Consider the following 23,809-nt stretch of genomic DNA (forward strand, 5'->3'; position numbering starts at 1 on the left):
CTGTTTTGTTCTAATTATGCCATTATGCTTTTAAAAACCTGTCTCCATTTCTTTCCCTTTGGTTTTCTTTTCTTTTTTTGTAAAATTTATTATGTGTACACTATTCTGTCTGTGTATATGCCTGCAGGCCAGAAGAGGGCACCAGACCCCATTACAGATGGTTGTGAGCCACCATGTGGTTGCTGGGAATTGAACTCAGGACCTTTGGAAGAGCAGGCAATGCTCTTAACTACTGAGCCATCTCTCTAGCCCCTCCCTTTGGTTTTCTGAGACAGGGTCTCATGTAGCTAGAGCTGCCTTGAGGTCACAAAGTAGTGGAGGTTGTCCTTAAATTCCTGATCCCTTGCCTCCACTTCCAAAGTTCTGGGATTACAGGCATATACCACCACGCTTGGGTCCTGTGTTCATCTTTACTCCAGCTACTTTTCTCCGAAAGAAACTCTTTGCTTTTTTTTTTCCAGCATGTGAGAAACTTTCGTCTACATTCATAATGAAGTATAAACAATAAGCTCATGACTTGAATGAGGAGCTGGAGTCTTGGCCTTTTGTTTAATCAAAGGGTAGTCCATTACACGGGAGCTACTGTAAACAACCCAAGAGGGGTTTGGGGTTCTGCTTCCTAGGAGAGTAACTTAAAAGTCACTCCTTTGGTGCTCTCTGACTGTGGGCCAGGGACAGCATTGTCATATTTGAGGTAGCTCTCTAATGGGCCCTGACCAGCTGCTCACAGACAAACCACCTCCCCTTTGCAGCAAGCGCGTGTCCTGTGAACCTCCTGCTCTCCTATCATGTTGGTTCCAGTGGTGGCGGTCACTCCTGGTGCCTGTCCCACTTGCCTGTCCTGTGGGCTCAGGGCTCAGGTGTGTGCTATGCAAGCCTGAGGCTGAATGTGGGAGAGGAAGGAGCAGCAGATCTGAGGTGGAAGCTGGGAAGCGGGCCATCTTTCGACCTAGGTTTCTAAGGCTGTAGCTAGTGGTAGAGCCCCCGGGTTGCTGTGTTATTTTCCAGGCTTAACCCATCAGGCCAAATGAGACTTACAAGTCAGGCTTCAAATTCTAACTCAGGTGCCCCAGCAATGGATGAACTTAGGGGAAACATTAAACTGAGAGATGGGGGCAGGGGCTGGGTTCAAATTGCAGCTCAGTGCTTACTAGCAAAACCATGTGTGGCAATGTCACCAATTCTCCCTGAGCTTCACCGGTAAACCAGCACTGGGCCGTTTGACCTTGCCTCCCACGGAATGGGGTGAACCATGTGGCCAGGTGAAGGGGTGCTTTTGAGACCCTCTACTTGGTATGTTGTACATGACTCTTCAGACATTCTGCCAAGATGTAGACCCCCATTTCTGTGGAGCTGCTGGCTGGGGGTGGCTCCCGCAGCCTCTGAGCTGGTTTCTGACAGCCCATGGGCATAAGGCAAGTCTAGCAGTGCAGCAGAGGAGGACAAAGACGGAGGGAAAGGCCTCGGGATCCTGAAATGCCAGAGGAAGGACAGGGCTCTTCACTGAGCGCTGTTCTGAAGCAGGCCCCAGGCCTCCCTTCCCCCTCCCGTGAGCCTGCCCGGGAGGACATGATGAAATGCCAAATTAGTTCCATTATTGTAACGCCTCCAAAAATTATAGGCCGCGTGTTCTGCCAGAGCCAGCTAATGGCACCCACTGGTGAGCGGGCGACACTAATGGTTGTTTCCTCCTGTCCAGGCACAGAGTGGTGCGGGATTGACGCTCGGGTCAGGAGGAACATGTCCCCGGGGGTGGGGTGGGAAGCAGCCGTGGAGACTGCAAGGCGCAGCTTTTTCTAGTTCCAGAGTTACAGGTGGAGATGCCTGAGAGCCACGGCAGGGGGAGGCCTCCAAGCCACCACTGCGGGTGCCTGAATTCCTCAGCAGTCTCTCCGAGGAAGTTCCTCTGCCCCAAGGAGCATGGGATACCTAGCTACTGACTCGGGAATAGCCCCTGCTGGCATCAAGGCAGACCATTCTGCAGGTCACAGCCCTGGTCCCCAGGGTGGCAGTTCCTGAGGCTCTCATCCTGGTTTTCTCCACAGCTCCTCTCCTGAGTGGGACCCAGCATTTCCTGGCCTCCCACACAGCCGCCAGCATTTCCTCTCTCACCTCTTCCTACCTCCCCCACCCACATCTGCCTCTCCTCTCACACCCCACCCAGCCATCTCCATCACTGTCAGTGTTAGCTGAGGCGACTCTTCCTCTAAGAGGCAAAGGCCCACACGGGGGTGGAATTAATCGGTTCCAAGCAGACCCCAGTCCCATCCTTCAAAGCCCAGCAATGGGGACTCACATGTTCCTGGAACTGGGGTGGTTCCTATAAATCTGTGACCACTGCTATCTGCATGCCCCAGATTGTGCTCTATTCCAGCCCACTTTTGTCCCTGAGCAGAGGGTGACAACTGGCTCTGTCTCCCTGACCCTCTCTAAAGACTGCGTGGTGAGCCTGGTTTTTCCACAGTGTGTGGGTTAGCCAGTGTTGGAGCGCCAGGTCCTGAAGATTAGAGATTCCTTCCCAGCTTGCACATCAGAAGGCTTCAAGGGGCCAGACAGCCCAGCTGATGCTAGACAGAGTTCCCATGCTGATGCCTCTTTGCTAATATTCTAGTCCCGTCTTTTCAATGCAAGGCCAGAGTTCAGGGCTTCAGGGGACATTCAAAGAAATAAGCCAGAGGGGCGGCCGGGGAAAGTTGAGCAGCCTGGATTTCGCAGCCTGGATTTCGCAGCCTGTCTGCCTCCGATACAGAAGGGAGATGACCGATAAGTGAGGGAAGACATTGCTCGTAGCCGGCGTTTACCAGAAGCTTGCCCTGTGCAGGCTGTGAAGAACCTGGTGTGGTTCTCTCCTGCGATGCCCAACGTGACTGTGAAGACTCTTCTTAGCACAGCTTTCCACAGAAGCAAACAGATGCTAAATTAACCAGCCTGCTTAGCTCATTTCAGGGAGGCGCAGCTCCAGTCCAAGAAGCCTGACCCAAGCTCCTTCTCTTTAAGCCTTATGCCAAAGCAACCCGGTTCTCTGTAAGGTTTCCCCAAGGATCACATTCATTACACAAGTCATCCAAGGCCCGTTGCTTCTGGAATCTCAACAACTCCATGGAGTCACTTTTCAAAAATGTTCTCTTTAGGATAGTCTCGTTTGGAGGGTGCATGGTGTCGAGGGACCCTCGAGGAAGCTGAGGACAAGGGGATCAAGATCAAGGCCAGCTTGGTCTACACCAACTTTCAAAACCAAGCTCGTCTGGGTTGACAAGATGACTGAGCAGGTAAAGTCCTTGCCACACAAGCCTGACAACCCAACACACAGCTTTACAAAGAAACACATAAAGCTTGCAGAAGAACAGACTCAACCCTACAAAGCTGTCTCTCTGGCCTCCACATGTGTGCACGACACAGGTAGGTACATACACACACACACACACACAATGTATACATGTACATAATCATACTAATTAATAATGATGATAATGATAATAAATTTAAAACTTTTTTTCAAACCCAGCTCTTAAATTCATGGTAACAAATAAATGATTTTTTTTTGTCTGTTTTCTTTTTGAGCTGGGTCTCTGTGCAGTCCCGGCTAGTGTGGAACTACTGTGTGGATTAGGCTAGCCTTGACCTAGCCATGGCCTTACCATGATCTTTTTTCCTAAATGTCCACATTGCTCGGATTACAGATGTGTGCTACCACACGCCTAGCAAATGAAACTCTTTTGTTTTCGTTTCTGTTTGGTGTATTGAGAGAGCTTCATTGTGTGACCCTCTAGACAGAATGAAACTTGGCTAGTTTGAGTTTGGGGCTATTATTACTCCCACTTTACAGATGAAGAAACGGACTCTGAGAAAATAAAGTTTCAGAACTCAGAAACTGAGCTCTGAACTGACCCCACGGTGATGTATTGTTTTTCTGAGTGCCTCCTGTCCTAGGGCTATTTTTCCTATTTTACTTAGTGGACGCTGAATTCTGTGCCTATGGTTTCCTCTCTGCATTTGCTGCCAGATGCCTCAAGTCAAGAGCAGAGCGGGGCCTGGAGCTCAGAGGTGCTTGGAGGCAGGGGCGCGCCTGTGGTCTGGGGCCCTGCAGCATTTCATCCTGTGTTCTTTCATTATCCTTTTGCTAATGTTGTACAAGGTTTTAAGCAGTTTTAATCTTGCTATTGTCTTAGGCGCTAGCTACAAGGTGACAACAAAATAGATGGGAGTTCTTATTGCCCTGCGAGCTCAGACAACTCAGTCTCTCTCCGCGTAATTGTCTCTATCTGCAGAACTAGGATGATGCCTTGTTCAAACACTTGCTAAGGAATGAATGAAACAATAAGGCAAAAAGGCATTGCAAATCCAGCAGTGTGCTAGAAACGGAAGGTGGCCCTATTAGCTTGTTGCTACTCCCTGTTCCTCCAGTGCCTGCTTCCTCACGGCTTGGGAAGGAGGGACAGCGCTGGCTGTTTGGCTCCCAAGGCTGGGTCACTGGGATACCCAGAGTTGTGGGGTGCAAAGAAGCTCAAAGGTGGACTCAAACTACCCATCCCTAGGCAGCGGTCAGCTGAAGCTCCGCCCACCAAGAAACGAACTGGCTGAAGACGGTTGCTCATCAGGTTATAGGAGGCCCTCAAGATAGAATCTGCGAGAAAAAAAAAAAAGAATCTGCGAGGTGCTTCAGCCTAACACCTCAAGATTCCAATTACAGGGGAGCAATAGTCATATGGCCACCAACCTGACCTTCCTGCCCCACTTCTGAGCCTGCGCAGCAGCCCATCTCCTTTCTGCTACTCTTCATAGGATCTGGTTCCCTTCCCTGCAGCATTTCCGAATGTGCATGCAAGCTTGGGGGTATATACAGTGTGTAGCAGCTGCCTCTGGAGCCTGGGAGAGGATGTCAGACTCCCTGCGGTTGGAGTTACAGGTAGCCGTGGGCTGCCTGGCATGGGTGCTGGGAACCAAACTCTGGTTCTCTGGAGGAGCAGTAAATGCCCCTAACTGCAGAGACATCTTTTTAGCATCTCCCCCACTCAGCATTTTTTTTTGTGAGAATTACTTAATTCTAGAAACTTCTAGGCCTCGCGCAGCTGATGTATCAGCCTCACAGGTCTGGATCTCTTCAGAGCATTCCAGAACACCTTCCTGACTATTGCATTCACACGACTAGTCATTTAGCAACAGGGAGTTTTGTGAAAATGTTGTCTACCTTCTCCTTCCTCCACACTTCTTTCCCTCTTTCCTTCTTTCCTTTTCTTATTTCTGTCGTCCTTTCCAAAATATCTAAGACAAGTGTGGAACCACTCACCCTGAGCCAAAGGAAGAGATCGGTGTATTAGAACACAGCCAGGTATGGAGGCTTGTATACTCAGTCATAGCACTTGTGGGGCTGAGGCAGGGGGATCATTGCAAGTTTCATGCCAATCGGAGTAATATGGTGAGAGTCAGAGCAGCCTGGGCTATGGAGAAAGACTTTATGAATGAAGAAATGAATAAATAAGAAACTGATCTTGATTTTGCTCCTCTGTTTTAAAGCTACATGGCTCCAGAGAATTCCCCCAGTTCTTCTCATCTATAAAATGGATTTCTTGCTGTATTGAGAAGGTGAAATGAGTTAATGCATTTGGGAAGTTCTTTATAAACATGTTAGGTATTGGTGGTGTTAGATTCAGGAGCAATGAACTGTGGCCATAACCTGGGAAGTCCCTCTCCTTCTCCTGGCTTTTCTTCTGCCCTAATTTCAGACCTGTGACAGTGGTCATTGTCCCACACCTGACTACCAAGGGAATAGATGAGGTTATTTGCTGGAGACCGCACAAGCAAAGACAATTTGAGTCCACCATGGCAGACTCCAAATCATGCTCACCAAAGGTTCTTGGGAGGCTGGTTCTGAGTCTAACCTCACACCAAAACCCTTTCCAGACCTCACGAATCCGGACTATGGCCTGGCTGACTTTGGCCTCTCTTATCAGCATCCCAGAGCTAAGACAGGGAGGGGTAATCTTCACCCTCCTTTGACAGCACTTGTGAGACATAACCCTAAGTGGATGTAGCGTGAGACATATAACCACATTCCTGGCTATTAATAAGATGCCCGTTTCCCAGCACACAGAGTCCCCTAGAAATTCTCTTCTTCCAAATGTACTTCATTACGAGAATCAAAGCACCCCTCTCTGGGGTGGCCAGGGTCTCCTGGGAGGAGAGAATGAAACGGGCTAGACTGGGAAGTGAGGCTCTCTCATTGCTTCCCCAGTGTGATACAGATGTGAGGGGTGTGTGTGTGTGTGTGTGTGTGTGGAGAGAGAGAGAGAGAGAGAGAGAGAGAGAGAGAGAGAGAGAGAGAGAGAGAGAGAGAATAGCCTAGTCATAGTCACAAGACTGGATTAGGAAGGTCTTCACAGCCTGCCCTTCCCTGGTTTAGCTCAAACCTACCCCAAAAGCACCAGAAACCTGAAGAAAGTTTGGTCTTCATAATTTCCCCCTAAAAGCCACATGCAGGGTGCCCACACAGCCTGTCCCGCCTCGGCTTGCTAGCTGCAGACTGCTCCACATCCACAGTGGCCTCTGGGCACCGTGCTGGCTGCTCTGTGCCCTTCCCTACACCTTTCTTACTGCCAACCGCCTCTCAGCAGCTGACTGAAAGTGTTGATCCTGGGCGGACTTTTGTTCAGTGACTCAGCTGGAGGCCAGTGGCGTGGGGGTGGCACTTCCAATTGGGTGCCTCGAGTCACAAAGCCAGCCCTGTTCCCAGCTTCTCCAGAAGAGAAATGTGCCTCACACTGCCATGACACACCACAGAGCTGTTTTTCCTCCTCTGAAGTTGGAGGAGCCCAATGTCTCACTAAGATGAGTCAGCCAAAGGCTCCAGGAGGATGGGGCCCTGGCCAGCCTGCTGCAGGTGGGGCAAAGACAACTTCTCACCACACAGGTGCCTTCCATTATTCCAATAAGACGCAGCCTTCCAGGGGACAGAGGGTGCTCAAAGAAGCCTGCCAGGGTGTGAGGATGCCTAGAGCAGCAATCCTTGTCCACGCCAGGGTCTCCTTTTCAGCTTCTCTTTGATTCTGGCTACCAATCCATGTTCTGTTTTTGCAACTGCCTAGGTGTAGATCTCAGCACCTCTTTGGGTTTCTCCAGTGTTTTGGAGTTACCTGGTGGTCTAAAAAGAAGCACGGCGCCAGGGTGACCAAAAGAAGATGAACACAGGCCATCAACCGACAAGGTCCAGTAGTCCCCAGACCGTGGGAGCCCAACAAAGGCAAGACTCTTCAGAGGCCCCTCCCTGGCTTCTTCCTGGGAACTCTGCCTATTTCTGGGGGTCGGCACCCTTTCTTTTCTCCATATGGATCTGCAATCTCCTCATAGCCACCCTTCCCAGGAAAGACACCCTTAGGTCCCTTCTTCACCCACTCAGGACCAGTTGTGGGTAAGAAGGACTAGTTGACTCCCAGTCAGTTACCGCTAGCATGCTATGGGCTGAGGTGGGGAGTGGCTACCCCTCCCCAAGTCTCAGGTATATAGAACACATCTTCCCAATAGCGGCCCCTCCCCCGTGTACCGGCAAATGGCTATGCAAAATACAACAATGCTTAGGTAACAAGAGAAAATAAATGTCCTTTGAAAGTGCAGAGGTCTCCTGGGGAGGACAGAGAGAACAGGCTAAGGCACTAGGTAGCAATTTCACTTCGTGCCCTCAGGCTTTGGTGGGGGGGGGGGGATAAGGGAACGTAAGACTGGGCCTGAGCCTGGGCAGGGCCAGAGGAAGCTCAGTTACCCTGGGTAGTTCAAAGAGGGGTCTTGTGTGTTCACGTATTTGATCTTGAGGCCTGGATAGGGTGGTGGGAGGGATCACTCTCTGAGAAGATCCTGGACAGGGGCATAGCAGGTAGTGAGTGCACCATTAGGTTTTGGTAGTGCAAACATGGTCCCTATTACTGCACCCCTCCAGGTGAGGCCACCACTCACCTTGTGTGGCATGGGCGTGTGGAGCGGGCTGGTATACACTGATTGGGTCACTGAGGGAAGAGTCTTCAGAGGCAGAGAAGAGCCAGACGATGGGAACCAGAGGGGACTGTGAACACATAGGCTGGCAGATCACAGGAAGGTCAGCTCACCCAGAATGACTCCCCACCACTCACCCTGTAACCCTGAGCAGGCTGCCCAAGTCACCGTACATGGAAAGTGCGGGATAATAAAGCCCATTCTGCAAGTGTTAAGGATTGCACTTCATCTCTGGCATTTTGCATCTCACACACAGAAGGCTGAGGAGCTCCAGCGGACATCATGACGCTACACATGCAGGACATCTGGTCTTGTCCTCTCGCTTTCCTCAAGCTCACTCCACACACACACACACACACCCCCACCCAAATGCTTTGAGTTGATAACATACAATAGCTCTTAGAAACCACTCCCAAAGGCACCTGCTGGTAACGTCCAGGGTCTGTCAGGCTCAGAAGATCAGTGGAACAGAACTCTAAAATGACAGATACGCAAGTTCTCTGGGGTGAGCTAGCATCTCTTGGGCCATGAACACTAAGGAAAAAAACTAGTCTGTGTTGACCAGAGAAAGCTGAAGGCCTTAACAATATGTCTGATCCTTCAGCCCCAGCAACTGGCCTTTATCTCAAGGCCAAGAGGACTCCATGGAGAACTCTCCATCCTGAGTGTTGTTGTGGGCCCTGGAGACTCTCAAGACCTTGGGACTTTGTCTAAAAGGAAGAAGTGAAATATTAATGAAGAATAAGTAGATGTCAATTCAGACACGAGAGGAAAATGAATGAGAGTCGCATGGGCATGGTATTTGGGAGACTTAGAGGCTGAGTCGGGACTGAGGGCTGTACCTAGCACATTCTTCTACGTAGTTGTTGACACAAACACCATAAAAACATGCCAGCGGCTGGACCAGCCTGACCTAGACTCTGCAGCTCGTGTGCCACCTTCTTCTTCAAGGTATGAATATTTATTGTGCACAAGGGGACGTTTTGAGCTGGGGGTCAGCTGGCTGGGCATCAAGGTACATTGATGGATGGCTTCTCTTTCGATCTTGTTTCCCCTGCTGATATTGCCTTGCTCTGGGCCCTTTGACAGCTCACTGTGTAGGCAGTGAGAGGATGGGGGCCTTGGGACGAAAGTAGGGTGTTAGGGAAAACAAACAGGGCATGAAAATTCCCTCTGAAAGGCTAGAGTCAGGGCAGGTGGTGGGAAGGACACACACGGGGACTCCTCTGTCCATTAGCTTATGGAGTCACCTGGGCAGCTTGTGTGATCTCATGGTCTTAACGCACTTGTCTGTGGTGCGTACGAGTTGAGCTAGATCATCTTTGAGAACTGTTCCAGCCTTGACATTTTCTAAGACCAAGAATGAGAACACGGAGTCAGAACACTGTGGTCCATGAGACAATACGAAGCCTGCCTCCAAATGGTCCCAGCGTTTCAAGGCCGTTGCTATTCTGGTCACTCTTCTGCCTCAAGGCCCTGGTCTCTCTGAATTGTTGCTGATCTAGGGGACACAAGACAGTCCTTCCCCCCAAAATAAATCCTGGAGTTTCAAGTTGTGACAGTGTCCAGAGGGCCTAACAGTATCCCTCCAGGGGAAAATGTCACTGTGTGTTATCAGGCAACAGAAGAAGCAGACAAGTGCGTATGCTCTTTCGGTGAGGTAGAGAGATCGTGCAGAGAGTGCCCGGGCTGCGGGAGCAGAGTTTGGGCTTACTGCAGGAGCTGGGTGCCTAATGATCTCCCATTCATTCTTGTGTAAGGCAAAGATTAGCTATTTATACCATTGAGAGGCACAGAGTACTAATGAGGGACACAGAGGGCTGGGTACGGGGCAGCATGGGCTTACCCAGTCAGCTCTACGCTGTCAAGATGCAAGAGCGGGGGGGGGGGGGGTTGATGATGGAGTAAAACCTGGGTTGTGCTATGGTTGCCAGTGTAAGCTGGGCTCTGCAGTCGGCAAGCTCCAGCAGGTATTAGGGCTTGTGGATGCGAAGGGACTTGTCACACAGGAAGAGCAGACGGGTCTCTGCTGTTCTGAGCCTCGGGCAGTCGTAAGGCTATTTCCTCTAGAGCTACAAGAGAAAGCCTATTGCAAAAAGACAAGTTTAGAAATAGAGCACCCATGCCCAGTAGCGGGGTTATTGAGTAACTATGCTTAAGGCCAGGTCACAGCCCTGTCTGCATCAATTCGCTTTGTACCACATAAGAAACCTTTTAACCTCAGGTACTCAGGAAAGGCTGCTGCTCCCAAGTGGCCAGGTGAAGCGTGTGGAACAGTTGGTGCACAGCCATTACCTCTGCAGAAGGAAAAGTTCACAGACATGGGACATGGGCTCACCTCCTGCACCCACCATCGGGATCCCAGTGAAGACCGAGTATGGGATGCAGTCCTTGTCAACGACTCCCTCTCTTTCCCTTTCTGGGCCCTAGGTAGATTGTCACTAGCCCTTTGCTTGAGGGATCTTGGTCCCTCAGGCAGTCTCAGAGAAGACAAAGCCTGTGAGGTATTTACTATTCCCAATATGGAAGGTCTCCCTGGCCAGGGTGGAAAGAATCCAATGAGGGTGGACACCTCCTCCCACTAGCCTGAGGGAGAAGATGCCCTGAGAGGATGCTGGGAGAGACCAGGGCATCCGGTGACTAATGAGGATAACGGGGCTAAGTCAGAGAGAGGAGAGGGGCAAATGAGCACCCAGCAGAGTCAACCAGACAGCCAACAGCTCCCTCTGGGATGCGAGTAAGCAAGGGAGTCCTGCAGCCCCTGGTGGCTGTGTGGCTTCCAACTCAGGCAACTGTCAGCGCGGTTGCAGATTGTGCTCATAGGAGAATTCCCAAGATGCAGGGCAGGGCAGGCCTAACCAGCCTTGTGAATTATTCAGGATGTTCTAGGTGTGGGATTTGCCCTAGGGAGCTGTCTTCACAGCTCATGCAGGGCCACTCTGTCCCTTTTGTACCTTCTGGAGCTCTAGCGTGCCTATGAGTTGCCCCGAAGGACTCCTCTAGCAAGCTTTCCTTCAGTCCTGCATGTAAGCGTTCAGACACTTGGGGGTTTAAGGCTGAATTCTAGGGACACCAAGGCCTCGCTGCAGAGTCCTGAAGAATGAATTTCCTTGGCCTGAGAGGTGCTGAAAGACTCGGGGAAGCTCACTCCTAGACTTGCCGACACCATGCTTTTCTCACAGACAGGATGGCCTTGTGGGTACGCTGCAAAACCAACCTTCCTGGGCCTTCATGTCTCATGTCAAAAGCCATCCCCTTTAGGAAGCTCTCCTACGATGGCATACCTTGTCCCATGAATGACCTTCTCCAGTCAGGCTCCACCAAGATGGTCTTTGTCCTGGCTTGTGGTGACCTTGATGCTGGGAATCATGGTCAAGTATCAGTCTGCCTTTCTCTCCATTACACACAGCAAATGATGCAGTAGAGCCTCGCTCCTCTCCTGATAGGACGTCTTGTTTCCCAAGTCACTGTACCTTTCCAGCCTTGCTCCCATGGCATTGCTGCTAGCTTCCTAGCCCCTTTGCCGCTGTCTCTTCATGGTTCCCAAGTCATTGACCCAGGGCCCAGCTTGGCTCCTCTTCTCTATCTAGACCTATCCCTACTGGGATCTCAAGCAGTCTCAAGACTTTAGTTCCTAGTACACACTCTCTCCTCTATTTATTTCTTCATCTCCAGAACTTTAGATTCTATATCCAGCTTCCTCCTGACATCTCCATACAGATGTCAAAAAGGTGTCTCAACTACAGCGTGTCTAAGCCTGAGGTGTGATCACCCTTCCTATCCTAGGATTTCTCCACTCTGGGAATGGCGAGGTCCATCCTGGATTGTTCAGGCTGGGAGCCTCAGTTCTTCTCTTTCCCCTACATTTTAGGCTCTAACACCCAATCTGCCAGCAGATAGTATTGCTTCTCCTTTCAAAACATGTCCAGATGCCAGACATGACGGCACATGCCTTTAATCCCAACATCTGGGAGGCAGAGATAGGAGGATTGCCCACAAGTTCAAGGCCAGCCTATGTTACACAATGAGTTTCAGGTCACTCATGGCTTCAGAATATGGACCTATCTCAAAGAGCAAAACCAACCAAATAAATAGCAATAAAACTGTCCAGAAACTAGCCACATCTTCCATCGCTACCCTGACCCCATTCCTGTGGTGTTCTTCAAAGCTCTGTTCTTGTTCCTAGATCTCCTCCCTCCCCACCCATTCCTCCAGCTTCAGCCATCTTTCTCCCCATTCCCTTTACATTTAAGTCCCTGAGCTCATTTTGCTTCTCCTGCAACTTCTGTTTGAGTGCAACATCTGAGAGCAAGGGCTGTGCTTGTCCCTTTAATGTCCAGGTGTTGTAAGACCCAGGTCTGCTTCAGGAGGGAGCATGAAGGCCTGGTGCTAGACGCAGACTCCTGAGGCTTCTCTCTTGGGACTCTGTCAGGTCACACCTGGAAACCCGGGATCCAAGACAGGCATTCTGAAGGAGGGTGTGAACCGCTGGCTAGCCTGCCCTTGGGAGGCTTCATCTCAGCAGGTCAATGGTAAGAATCTCGCTTGGCACTTGAGAAAGCTTTTGTGGGTACTCTTGGGTCTCTCTTGGCTTCAGAAAGTGGGCGTGTGAAGAGGATGCAATTGGAACACTTTCATTCCTGGAGGCCAGCCTTCCCTTGGCATGCTGAGGCAGCAAGGACCTGTGTGTCCCCAAGACTACAGAAGGGCCCTCTTGCCTCTTCCATCAGACTGTGAGGCCAGATGTAAGGAAAGGACTGGAGCTGAAGGCGTCTTATTCCCAGCCTGTGCCTACTACCTGAAAACCACACTGCAAGGGGTTTTGTCACAGTGCAAAGGAATCAAAATATATGTAGAGATGTTCTCTCTAGATCTTTCTTCCAAGCCAAAGAAGTCAGAGAAACAGACTCCCCTACTTCTGACCACCTTATCAATCTCGGCCTGGGGCAGGTCTTCACTGCCATCAGAGTAGCCCCAAATTTCCTTTTCTAGACCAGCCTTGAGCGACTGTTCCCCATTTCTCTACTGCCTGCAGCAGGACACAGCTTGCACAGCTGTGTTGTCAAGGACTGTGAATGAGTCTCTGGCCACGCCAGTGCTCCGTGTATGGGTGTGTGCAATCACGCTAGGCATGCTTGACTGTTCCTTCGTGCCTGCACATTCGGAGGTTAGCGTCTTTGCAATCTTTCCTGTAGTGGAGCAGCTAACTATCACACTTAGTACCCAGAAAATGTTTAACTGAGAGAGGACAGACTCCAAAGCCAGTGTCTCCGGGAAGCCAGTGTCACTGGAGGAAAGGAAAGGAATGCACACACACAGAAACTGTCTCTCCAACAATCTGATTTTGAGACAAATGAAGCAGTCTAACCAAACCGCAGGGAAACAACAAAACAAAACACCCAAATCCCTTGACGAGGCCCACAGCATCTAGTTTCTGCACCGAGTAGTGATCTAAACACACTGAAGACCTAGATCCAAATCTTGGTTTTACAGTTTTATCTCTGGGCGAAATTAGCCGGCTCACTTAACATTGGACCTTCATTTCTGTATTCACACATAGAGGACAATCACTGGCTTATGGTGAGGATGAGCGCACCTCAGGAGCTCGGGGAGTGTAAGCGGCTTTTCCCCAGGAGTGGGGGATCTGCCAGGAGCTAAGTGGGAGGGAGCCGAGCGAGGGCAATGGAAGCCTGAGCATCTTGGGAGAAGGAGGAAGAAAGCCTGGTGCTGTGGTAGGAATCATGGCTATTCCCCAGAGAGTCTGAGGGAGGACGATAGGGAAAATTAAGGGAGAAGAAGGAATGCCTGAACGAGGACCCATGTCTGTTACCCCAGGTTCTAGGCTTCTGTGGAGACCGTACAGGTGTACACAGCTCTATTTCCATGAAAGCAAGAAAACTAGGGCTCTTTCTAAGGGAGATAATGAGAAGGTAGAAAAAATAATCTCAAAACATTGGCAAACTTTCCTGAACTGTACAGAGGGCAAGTCATTTTCTTAAGGTCACACACAACATTTGTAAAGCCAAGAAATACAAGGATACAATACTCCTTGCTTATCTGTGGTTTCCCTTTCTGTGGTTTCAGTTACTCACAGTCAACCACAAACCTAAAATATTAAATGGGAAATTCCAGGAATAAACAATTTGTATTTTAAACTTAATGCCTTTCTAAGTAGCCCAACAAAACACTATGCCATCTGTCTCTGCCCTGCTTATCCCTTTGTCTAGTGTACCCATGCTGCATACATCACCCACCTATTAGTCCCTTGGTAATTGTCTTGGTTACAGACTAGACCAAGGTAGTACAATGGTGCTTGAGTCTAAGTAACCCTAATCTTACTTAATAATGGCCTAATATACAAATTAGCAATACTATTTTACTGTGTTTTATTGTTCTGTTTTATAATTATTGTTATCAATCTGTCACTGTGCATATTTCTAAATGTTACTTTATCATAACGTATAGAGAGATTGGTACTAGGCACGTCCATAGGAGAGCCTTAGAATATGTTCATCTTGGATAAGCGTGTGGGGAGTGTATGCCCTTACAGGGTCTAACTACCAGCCAGACAGGTGACCCGCACTGAAGTGGACAATAAGGCCTGGGAATGGGAGAAAAGTGGCTCACAGGCTGAGCCAGCAGGAAAGGCACAGAACAAAGTTCAAGCTCTGGGCCAGTGCTGCCCTAGGTAGGTCAGGAATTATGCTACCATTGCAGAACAGAAGAGAGAAACTGCTCCAGTCTGTTGATGGTGAGTCGCAGTCTAAATACGCCCAAGGTCTCAGAGCGTGTAAGTACAGAATGCTAGAAAGCAACACGAGTTTGTTTGGCCCCAGGAGGGAGGAAGCTCCTGTTGCATGGCCCTACTCCTTACTGCGCTAGAGGCTCTTCCGCCAGCTAAGGAGTCCTTTCCACGCTGCACTGTGCAGGCTCCCTGGAATTATGTTTTCCCCACAAACAATCCTCTGTGTGTGTGTGTGTGTGTGTGTGTGTGTGTGTGTGTGACATCTGGTAGAGACCCGGGAAAGCAGGAAGATATCCAAGTCAGTTGGTACCACCAAACACAACACACTGATGGCTCCGATTATAGCAGGGACAGTGACTGACAGAGACAGCTGCATGCGCTGGGCTCTGAGGCCTCTGTAACAATAACTACAAAACTACAGAGATGTTAGCAAACCCAGTGACAGTTGGCTCTATTATAATGACAAATCTAGAGCTTTATATAGAAATAATGAGACTGGAGTAGGAGAGGGGAGGAAGGAAGGGTTGGATGAGTCTAGTCAATCGGAGCTCTGGTTGGACAGACGGAGGCAACCCCCTAGGATTGCCGTGATTTCCCGGGAGACTGGCAGGGGCCTTCTTCACGCCAGTAGGAGTGAGGGCTGCAGCGATGGGAGCCATGCCCCTGGCTGGAACGGATGCCATGAACTCCTTGCTTTCTTTCCCAAGGCTAGGCTTGGAAATCACTGGAAGATTTGAGGGCTCCAAGTGCCCTAGAATGTCCTGTCTGCCTGCCTCTCACCCTCCCACAAGCCAGTGCTGTGTATAGCTCAGAGGCTAAGCTCCCCTGGGACTTCAGTTTGCAATCAGTATAGCTAGACTACCCAGATGTTAACCTCCCTCTCACTGCCTTAAGTTTGGTATAGGCAATCATAAGGCTTTGCTACTTCAAACCAACTTGAGCACTGGGCCAGTGGGCCAGCCTGGCTCCATGTGCTAGTGCTGAATGTGACTTCTGGGATGCTCGAGGAGCTATTGGGACAGCATCCGTGCCAGGGCATGCCACAGAGCATCCTTCTAATACTCCATGCTAATGGTGCCTCTTTCCACTCAGCCTGTGTGTTGCTGGCTCTCTGTTTCAGTCTCTAGCCCTCACCAGAACAAGCTGTGTACCCCAATTCTGAGCAAGTGCACAGGGTGTCCCTTCCCAAGTTTGGTTGTACCTCCTATAAAAAGATGGCTGGAACTCCTCTAAGAAACCTTCCCAGGTTCACCTACAACACCAGTAGAAAGTCAACCGCGGACACAGCTGTTCCTGAATCCTTCATCGGGAAACTTTCCAATACAGAATATGATGGGAGACGTACCTTGGGGACACAGAGATACATGGGAGGGGCGGCTGCTGTGACATTGGAGGATCCCATGGAGGAGGGCTTCAGGGAAGGGTTGGAAGGTGGATTGGTCTGTCAGAGTGGTGGTGGGCAGACGTGTGTTACAGTCTGTGGCTGTTAGTTCTCATCAGCGTGATACAAACTAAAGTCAGGCGGGAAGAGGAAACCTCAATGAAGGATTTGTCTCCATCAGATTGGCCTGGAGGTGTATCTGTGGGGCATTTTCTTGACTAAAGGTGGATGTGGAAGGGCCCAGCCCACTGTGGGTGGTGCCACGACTGGGCAAGTGGTCCTGGGTTGTATAACTGAGCAAACCGTGAGAAGCAAGCCAGTAAACAGCACCCCTCCATGGCGTCTACCTCAGTTCCTGCCTCCAGATTCCTGCCTTGACTTCTCTTAACCACGAACTCTAAACTGTAGGCTGAAATAAACCCTTTTCTCCCCAAGTAGCTTTTGGCCCGTATTTTATCACAGCAATAGAAAGCAAAGTAAGGCAGAGACAGGACTGTTGGGCATTTGAGGGACCAGCTGGGCTGGAGCAGGAAAACTGGCATTCCAAGCTCGGGTCTGAAGTACCGTTCTGAGGATTAAAAATCAGAGGGGCGAAACAAGACCTGGTGTTGGCTGCACTCACCTCCCCCCCACCCCCGCCCCTGCCCGCTGCATGGGCTACTGCATTTCACATACTCTGGGCACTCAGTCATTCCCTGCGACTGTGGCTTGGGTCTCCCTGGTCCCCAAATAATTAAATTTTCACAGCCAGCATCACAACACAGGTAAAAACCACCAGCCTGTTTGCAACAGCTCTGCTCCCCTTGCTTGAGTTCTTGTCGGCGGGGTTTGAGTCATTTCTCCAGGCCCATGCTGACCGGTGAGGCTTTGGACTGTAGGGTTCTCACTCGAAGAGGAAGCCCAGCTCAGACAGACTGCAGGCAAGCCCAAGTGGGAGTGTGGTACCCAGCTCTGCAGACACAGACATGCCTAGGCTGGCCTCCCTCTGCTCCTTTGCTAGAATACACCTGCCGTTTTGGGCCTGGTAGGCTATTTGTACCTTGCCCATCGAGGTCAATTCCTCTCATTTAAGATCTTCCCCCCTGTCTTTCACTCTCATGGGTTTGGAGATCGTGATGGGTAGACAATAGTTTCTGGCCTGCAGCTGCTGAGCACAAATCACTGTCTCTTTGGTTAGATATTAAGTTCCCGTGAGCTCAAAAGGGTTGCCTTTTATCCCAGACCCAAACTCACCCGGGTCCCTCATAGTCCTCTCAGGATAAGGAGATGGAGGAAGGCTCTTCCCACACTGACGAAGGGGGATCTGCCTTCTTCTGAACCTGGGCAGGGGAAGTGGCAATGGGACTAGGGTGGGGACAGCTACATTCCAGGAAGTGCAATGTTACGCACAGGCAAGGGGAGTGCTTGCACACAGAGCGCCTGTTCCGGGATGAGGTCTGCTCTTCTGTACCAGACAGGAAGGCAGGGGGCGCTGTTCAGGGACAGAGGAGGCTCCTAGGAGGGCAGGGTAGAACATAGCCCCTGACCAGCAGAGCTCCCCACCCAGTGAGGAACAGAGCTGCCCTCCACCCATGCAGCCACCGTGAGGAAAATATACTGTAGGTGAGCACGGGGAAGGGATGCACCAGATGGGAACTTCAGAGAGATCGATGCTGTAGAGCTCCTGGGCCCACCCCAGTGTATGGCAGCTGTTTTGCTGTCCCCCACCCTAGCCCTAGCTTGTCGCTAGCCAGGCTGGCTGTTCACGCTATTCCTGGGATTAGCATTTCAGGACAGCAAAGCTGGGGACAGCACTGGGACATCTCTGTGTCTAACAGCGAGACCAGAGTGCCCCAGAGTTTCTTCCTGAGATGAACATATCAACTTTCTGAACATATCACACTCTTTAACAACCAGCGTGGGGCTGCTTTCCCCAGAGCCTCTCCTCACAAATCCCACAGGACGATGTTAAGTACAGACTGTGCCAGGGTACTGTTTGTATGTATATGGTCACCTCTGATAAGGTATACGATTCATGAAACATCCAGGGAGACACTCCAGCAACCAGCGCTCCAAGTCAACTAGAGTTTGGCCAAGTGCCCCTGCAGACATTCACCCACACGGGCTGGTGCAGAGGGTACAGCCTAGTGACATCTCCAGGGTGTCTTAAACAACCTCAGCATGGCATGCTGTCCGTGCTAACAGAGGCTCTGGGTAGGCCTCACTAGGTCCTGTACCAAGCTTAGCCTCCATTCTCTTAAAAACCCAGCTCAGTGGTTGAGTGTGCCCTGCTCTTGCAGAGGACCTGAGACTAGTTTTTAGCACCCATGCTGGGCAGGTCACAACCACCTTTCACTCCAGCTCCACAGGATCTGATGCCCTCTTCAAGCCTCTGTAAGCATTGCACAAACATGCGCAGCCTACCTTCCCTTCAAACAGACACATGCACACACACAATTTGACTTCCAAATCTAAAAACAAAGAAAGAAAGAAAGAAAGAAAGAAAGAAAGAAAGAAAGAAAGAAAGAAAGAGAGAGAGAGAGAGGGAGGGAGGGAGGGAGGGAGGGAGGGAGGGAGGGAGGAAGGAAGGAAGAAAGAAAGAAAGAAAGAAAGAAAGAAAGAAAGAAAGAAAGAAAGAAAGAAAATTAAACCTTGATGCTTTGAAACTTTCTTGGCCAAATTCAAGTGATCATGGACAGGTCATGAATCAGACCTTGCTTGTGAACTCGGTCAGTCTTTCAGGCTAGCTTCCAGTATCTCCCAGAATAAGGAGAGGCCATGTCCAAGATGAGGGACTGTGCTATGAGCTGCAGCTTTCTGGACATAGTAGAGTTGCTTTGTTCCTTCCTCTTTGACATTGAGAATTGCCACGTGTCTTGCTTTGGCTAATGGAATATGAATGGAAGTGACCTATGTCACTTTTGCTTGGAAACATTAAGGAATACTGCAGGCTTTGCCATAGCCTCTTCATCCTAATGTCTAACGGTGGGAGCAACATTGACATAGGGCCTCTTGGGCCCCTTGGTAACAAGGTCCAGTAGAACCCACAGGTCAGCTGTGAGCATATGGAACACAGACAAGAAACAAACTTTAGTTGTCTTAAGCCACAAATTCCCAGGGTTGTTTGTTATTGCAGCACAACTTGGCTCATACTGATTGGTACAACCTGGATTGATCACCATTTCCAAGCTTCTAAAATCTATCAGTGATTACTAGACCGTACTGACTAGTTTGGTATGGACTTACCTTCAATTTAAAAGACTATATGACATGATTCTTTATAGATAACAAACTTAAGGTTTAGCAAACAGAGAGAAACACCCATACCATAGAATCAAAATGAAAGGACACAAATTCCCTTCCTTCCTTATCCCATCTAGGCAGAGTTCAAGGACTTCCTCACAATGAACTGGGCCGTTAGGATGTTTCCATAGTTTCCTATGTATCTCTAGAGGAACAGAGATCTGGATACATGACCCACCCAACTCAGAACTGCCAATGCCCGGGCAGCCAAGAGGACAAACAGGGCTGTACTCACACTAGTGGCGTATTGGATGTCCTTCCAAATGGAGGTCTCCCGGGACAGGTCAGAGGCCTCAAAGAGATTGTCCAGGATGACCTCCCCGATCATGTCATGGCGGGAGAAGCGGTCAAAGTCAAAGACACTGAGATGCAGCTTGCGGTCAGCCAGCTCCTCGTAGGGCACTGGGAAGTGGAAGTTCTCATCAAAGGTGGGGTTCAGGGTCTTGCGGTGCACCCGCGTCTGCAGCTTGCACTTGCGGTCAGGCAGGAGGTAGATCTTGACATAAGGGTCAGAACTTCCACAGAAGTCCTTGGCGGGGAGGTCAAAGGCCTTCAGGATACGCACAATCAGGGTCTCACTCTCGTAGTCGTAGCGGAGGCTGAAGTTGATCTTCCCACAGCTCTTGGCGGCCTCGGACTTGGCATCCTCCCCATCCACTGACTTCTGCTTATAGAGCTCGGGTTTGATTCGGCCAATGCTGGTGGGCTGCTCGGCCGCTGGCGGCAGCTCATTGCCGTAGTCTACGCTGGAGACGTGCATCTGCCGTGGCAGGTGGCGCTTGAAGGACGTGTGCCTGGTAGAAGACAGGAGGGGGAAAAAGTGTGTCAGGGCTTGGGAAGGAGTGGGATAAAGATAGACCCAACCCTGGCGGCTCATCTTCCCAGTTGTGGGCCCCCCTTCTTTCCCTTTCATTGACCCCACTTTTCCTCTTCACACACTTAGTGCACGGAGTTGGAAGCATTGTGTGTCTTAATATATGTAAAGTAGTTGGAAGGGTGCCTGCTATACAGCAAGCTCAATAAATGTTAGCCATTGTTTTAATCACTGTTCCTGCTTTTCTGACATTTGCTTTCTAGGTTTCTTTCCTGGTAGGCATGACTACTTTTTCCATTAGAGCATAGTAAGAGGAGGACTATCCTCCCTACTGCCTGCATCTTCATCATCATCATCATCACCATCATCATCACCATCATCACCATCATCACCATCATCACTGCTGCCACCATCATGATCATTTCTTTAGAATTTAGCCTCCAGCAGAAAGTCAATTAGTTAAAGGCACAGGCTTTGGAGATAGGCTACGTAGGTTCATTTTGGTCAGGCTACTTTGGGAGGTTAGCGAATTCTCTGCACTACAAAAATAAAGATAATAAAAGTAACAACTGCACAGAACTGTGTGAGGGTAAAGTAGATGCATACAAAGTGCTTCAAACAGGGCCTCGCGTGCGGTTAGCAACGTGTCAGCTCTTAGCATTATCACACGGATTCTTTCCCTGGTTCCTCCCAACAACCTTAGCAGAGTCATTTGCCCTACTCTATAGTTTAGAAAGGGAGGCTTGAAAGGAGCTATGTGCCCAAGGCCATATGGCAGACTCGGCCTGTGGGACCTTAGCATCTTTGTGCCTGGCCTCCCGTCTGAAGACCACATCTCTTTCCCTTTGATTGGTGTCTTTGAGCCTGAAGGAACGTTGCAGGGATCCAGGAATCTACAAGACTCTCGGATTTTGAGGAAACATAGTGCCCATCCACATCTTTTAGAGATGCTTCTGGATTTACTTAGAGTAAGCAGGCAGCCATCATGTCTGCTGTCGGCAGGCTTTTGAACTAGATGATGCCAGGTTATGCAACGGCTGTCATGTAGGGAATTCAAAGGGGTTTTACAGAAATCCTTAGCCTTAAAGAGCCTGGACTCTCTTGCTTTACCTCCAGCACATGACAGACTGTAGTACTTGGCTTCACTGGCCTAGCCTTTAGTGCGTCATGAACGTTCAAGTCTCTGGAACTTTGCTTATACTCTTCCCCTGTCTGAAGTCCTTTCTTTCCTCACATCTCTCAACCCAGCTTCTAAGCTAGTCTTCTGTGTCTGCACATTCGCAGCCACTTGCTAGCATGCTCACAGTATCTCACCTTGGAGGTGACCCTTTCACCACACCTATCCTGATGCCACCTCCCCTCTAGATTGAAATGTGGCTCACAGCATCTGATCCGTCCTCAAAGGACACATGCTATTATTTCTGGCCCCTGATTCTCAGAGGCTGGAAGCTCTTTGATGCACTGTTCTGGAAAGTATGCAATGGGGTTAGGAAGCAAGGGGGTCACCCTTCACCTGGTAGAAGATGCTGGTTCTGTGGTCTGTCGCTGCAGCCTCGTGTGACGCATGATATGTTCTTTGACCGACATCTGCACCTCAGCTGGAATATCTGGGGATGTGTGGCTGATCTTCACAGCCGCCTCCAGGAAGCCCAGGGCACTGGGGTCCTTCAGCTTATCTGCCATGTTGCCTCTGGAGCTGGGACTCTGGAGGGTCTCTGAAGCAGGGTTAGCAGAAGAAGGGCTGGAGGCCTCCTTGTTCCTCCTGGGCATCCAGCACAGCTTCCAAAAGAGAAAGAGAAAAACTGCCACCAGGGCCACGCCACACACAATAACTACCACGGCGAGGAGGCTGACAGAGGGGCCTGCCCTCAGCATGAGGCAGGCAGGGAAGGACAGAGACAGACAGAGGTGAGGATAAGCAGGTGAGGCATTGGAAGAAGGCACACACAGCAGGGACAAAGACGGAAGAAGAGAGAAGAACGGTCGTGAGCAAAGCCGCCAAGTCATGGGAAGAGGAGATGGTTTGGGGGTTGACCACTGATGGTCCATTTTGTCAACTCTCTGCAGCCTGCTGTTCACCAGTCTGATTGCTTCAGCATCGTCCTGCCCCCACCTTTTTACTAGCTTGGGGAGCACTGGCTGCTTGCCCTACTGCTCTTGGCTTGTGCCCAAGAAGGGGACAGTGATTGAAATGAGAATCTAAGCAAATGTGCAAATTCCTGAAGCGTTTGTATTTGTACGCTGTTTGAATTTCTATTAGAGCGGTTACTGTGGCCAGACTTACAAGTGTCTTGCTTTTCTTTTTAACTCATTTTATTTTGATACCAGGGATGAAACCCAGAGCCTTGCCCTTGCTATGCAAGTAACCTCCCACTAAACTTTATTTCCAGCTCCCAGCGGTAAGTTTGGCACACAACCCATACACAGTCTGTGAGGTAGATACTGGCTACCTCATGCTCCCTTCTTTGTCCAGGCTCTAGCCTTATTCGATCCTGGAACAAAGCAGGAATCCAATAAACACCTAGCTCTCCCCCAGGGAGAGGAGCCCAGCCCCATTTCCCAGAAGGCAGGTGTGTTAGTGTCTGTTTTCCTAGAGCTTTCTACAAGCTGTAGGCTAACCGTGTACTCGTATTAAGTAGGAATCTGGTCACCAGGGTCTATACAGGCCAAAGCTAAGTACAAAATACAAATGAGTCCCATCACTGTCTTTTTCATTCTGTGGTCCTTTGGAAGCTTTGCTGTAAACCTAGTATTTGTCAACAGCGTGGCCGGGTTGGAAGCAGGCACACAACCTTAACCTGCTCCTGTCCAGACCCAGGGGTGCCCATCATCTCAAGAGAGCGATGCAGAGTGCCCCCTCATGCGCAGAGCGGATACCAGACTCCTACCCCACTCAGAAGGCTCTGAGCCAGGGGCATGCCTGGCAGCACTGTCACGTGACGCCTGTGGATGAGCCAGCAGAGGAATTCGGTTTGGCTAACGTTGCGAGTGAGAAGCTATGAAATTCCGAAACTGCCATCACCCCAGATGTCTGACTTTCTTCCGGAAGAGGCCAATGACTTGCTAACCGGCCCTGGGGCCCTGGGTAGACTGGTGACTCCCTCTGCACAGATGTGTCCCATCAGCTCCACCCTCTGCTCTCTCTCAGCTGGCTCGCCCCTGCAGATCTGGAGGTTGGAACCTCTGGACCGGCTGCTAACTGCCTTACAAATCTCAGGACTTACGGCGTGTAATTAGTCAACAAGCACCAAGGCAAGGCTGCCTTTTCAAAGATGGCAGCAGTGGCCCAGAAGAGGGGCTCATAAGCGGCCACAGGTTAGTCAGACCCAGAACTTGGGCCAGGGCCCAGGTGTTCCCTATCCTATTTACTATGACTTGTTTGTCCCAGATTAAACCCTAGACTCCTGTGGGTTCCAATATAGTGTGTTTACATTCATGAAATGGCATTTAAGCAGGCATACGTGAATGAGTAACCATTCTTTCTCTTTCAAGTTCAACTAGGCCAGATTGCCAGACTCTGAGCTAGGCTTGGCAAAATGCCTAGGCCCCTCCAGGTACGTTTACTGTATCCAGTACTTAAGGAAAGCCACCCTCCATCCCGAGGACG

The 23,809-nt window shown here is 50.1% G+C and overlaps 1 protein-coding gene across 16 annotated transcripts in view; it reads right to left on the reverse strand.

Annotated features, from left to right (window-relative positions):
- Syt6 (synaptotagmin 6) overlaps positions 1 to 23,809 on the reverse strand; it is a 59,454-nt gene that overhangs the window by 26,183 nt on the left and 9,462 nt on the right. For 9 of the 16 annotated variants that reach the window (XR_012911410.1, XR_012911411.1, XR_012911409.1 and 6 more), the window contains exons 2-3: positions 21,716 to 21,981; positions 19,624 to 20,182 (exon numbers count right to left, since the gene is read on the reverse strand). Coding sequence is in view for 10 of the 16 variants with exons in the window: in XM_075981749.1 (XP_075837864.1) it covers positions 19,624 to 20,182; positions 21,716 to 21,972 (816 nt within the window). In the remaining 6 variants the exon portion in view is untranslated. Of the gene's footprint in view, positions 1 to 19,623; positions 20,183 to 21,715; positions 22,065 to 23,809 lie in introns of all 16 variants that reach the window. The other 7 variants (XR_012911406.1, XR_012911407.1, XR_012911408.1 and 4 more) reach the window with 1 other exon arrangement.

This window comes from Microtus pennsylvanicus, chromosome 7 (assembly GCF_037038515.1).
Source record: "Microtus pennsylvanicus isolate mMicPen1 chromosome 7, mMicPen1.hap1, whole genome shotgun sequence".
Taxonomy (NCBI): Eukaryota; Metazoa; Chordata; class Mammalia; order Rodentia; family Cricetidae; genus Microtus; species Microtus pennsylvanicus.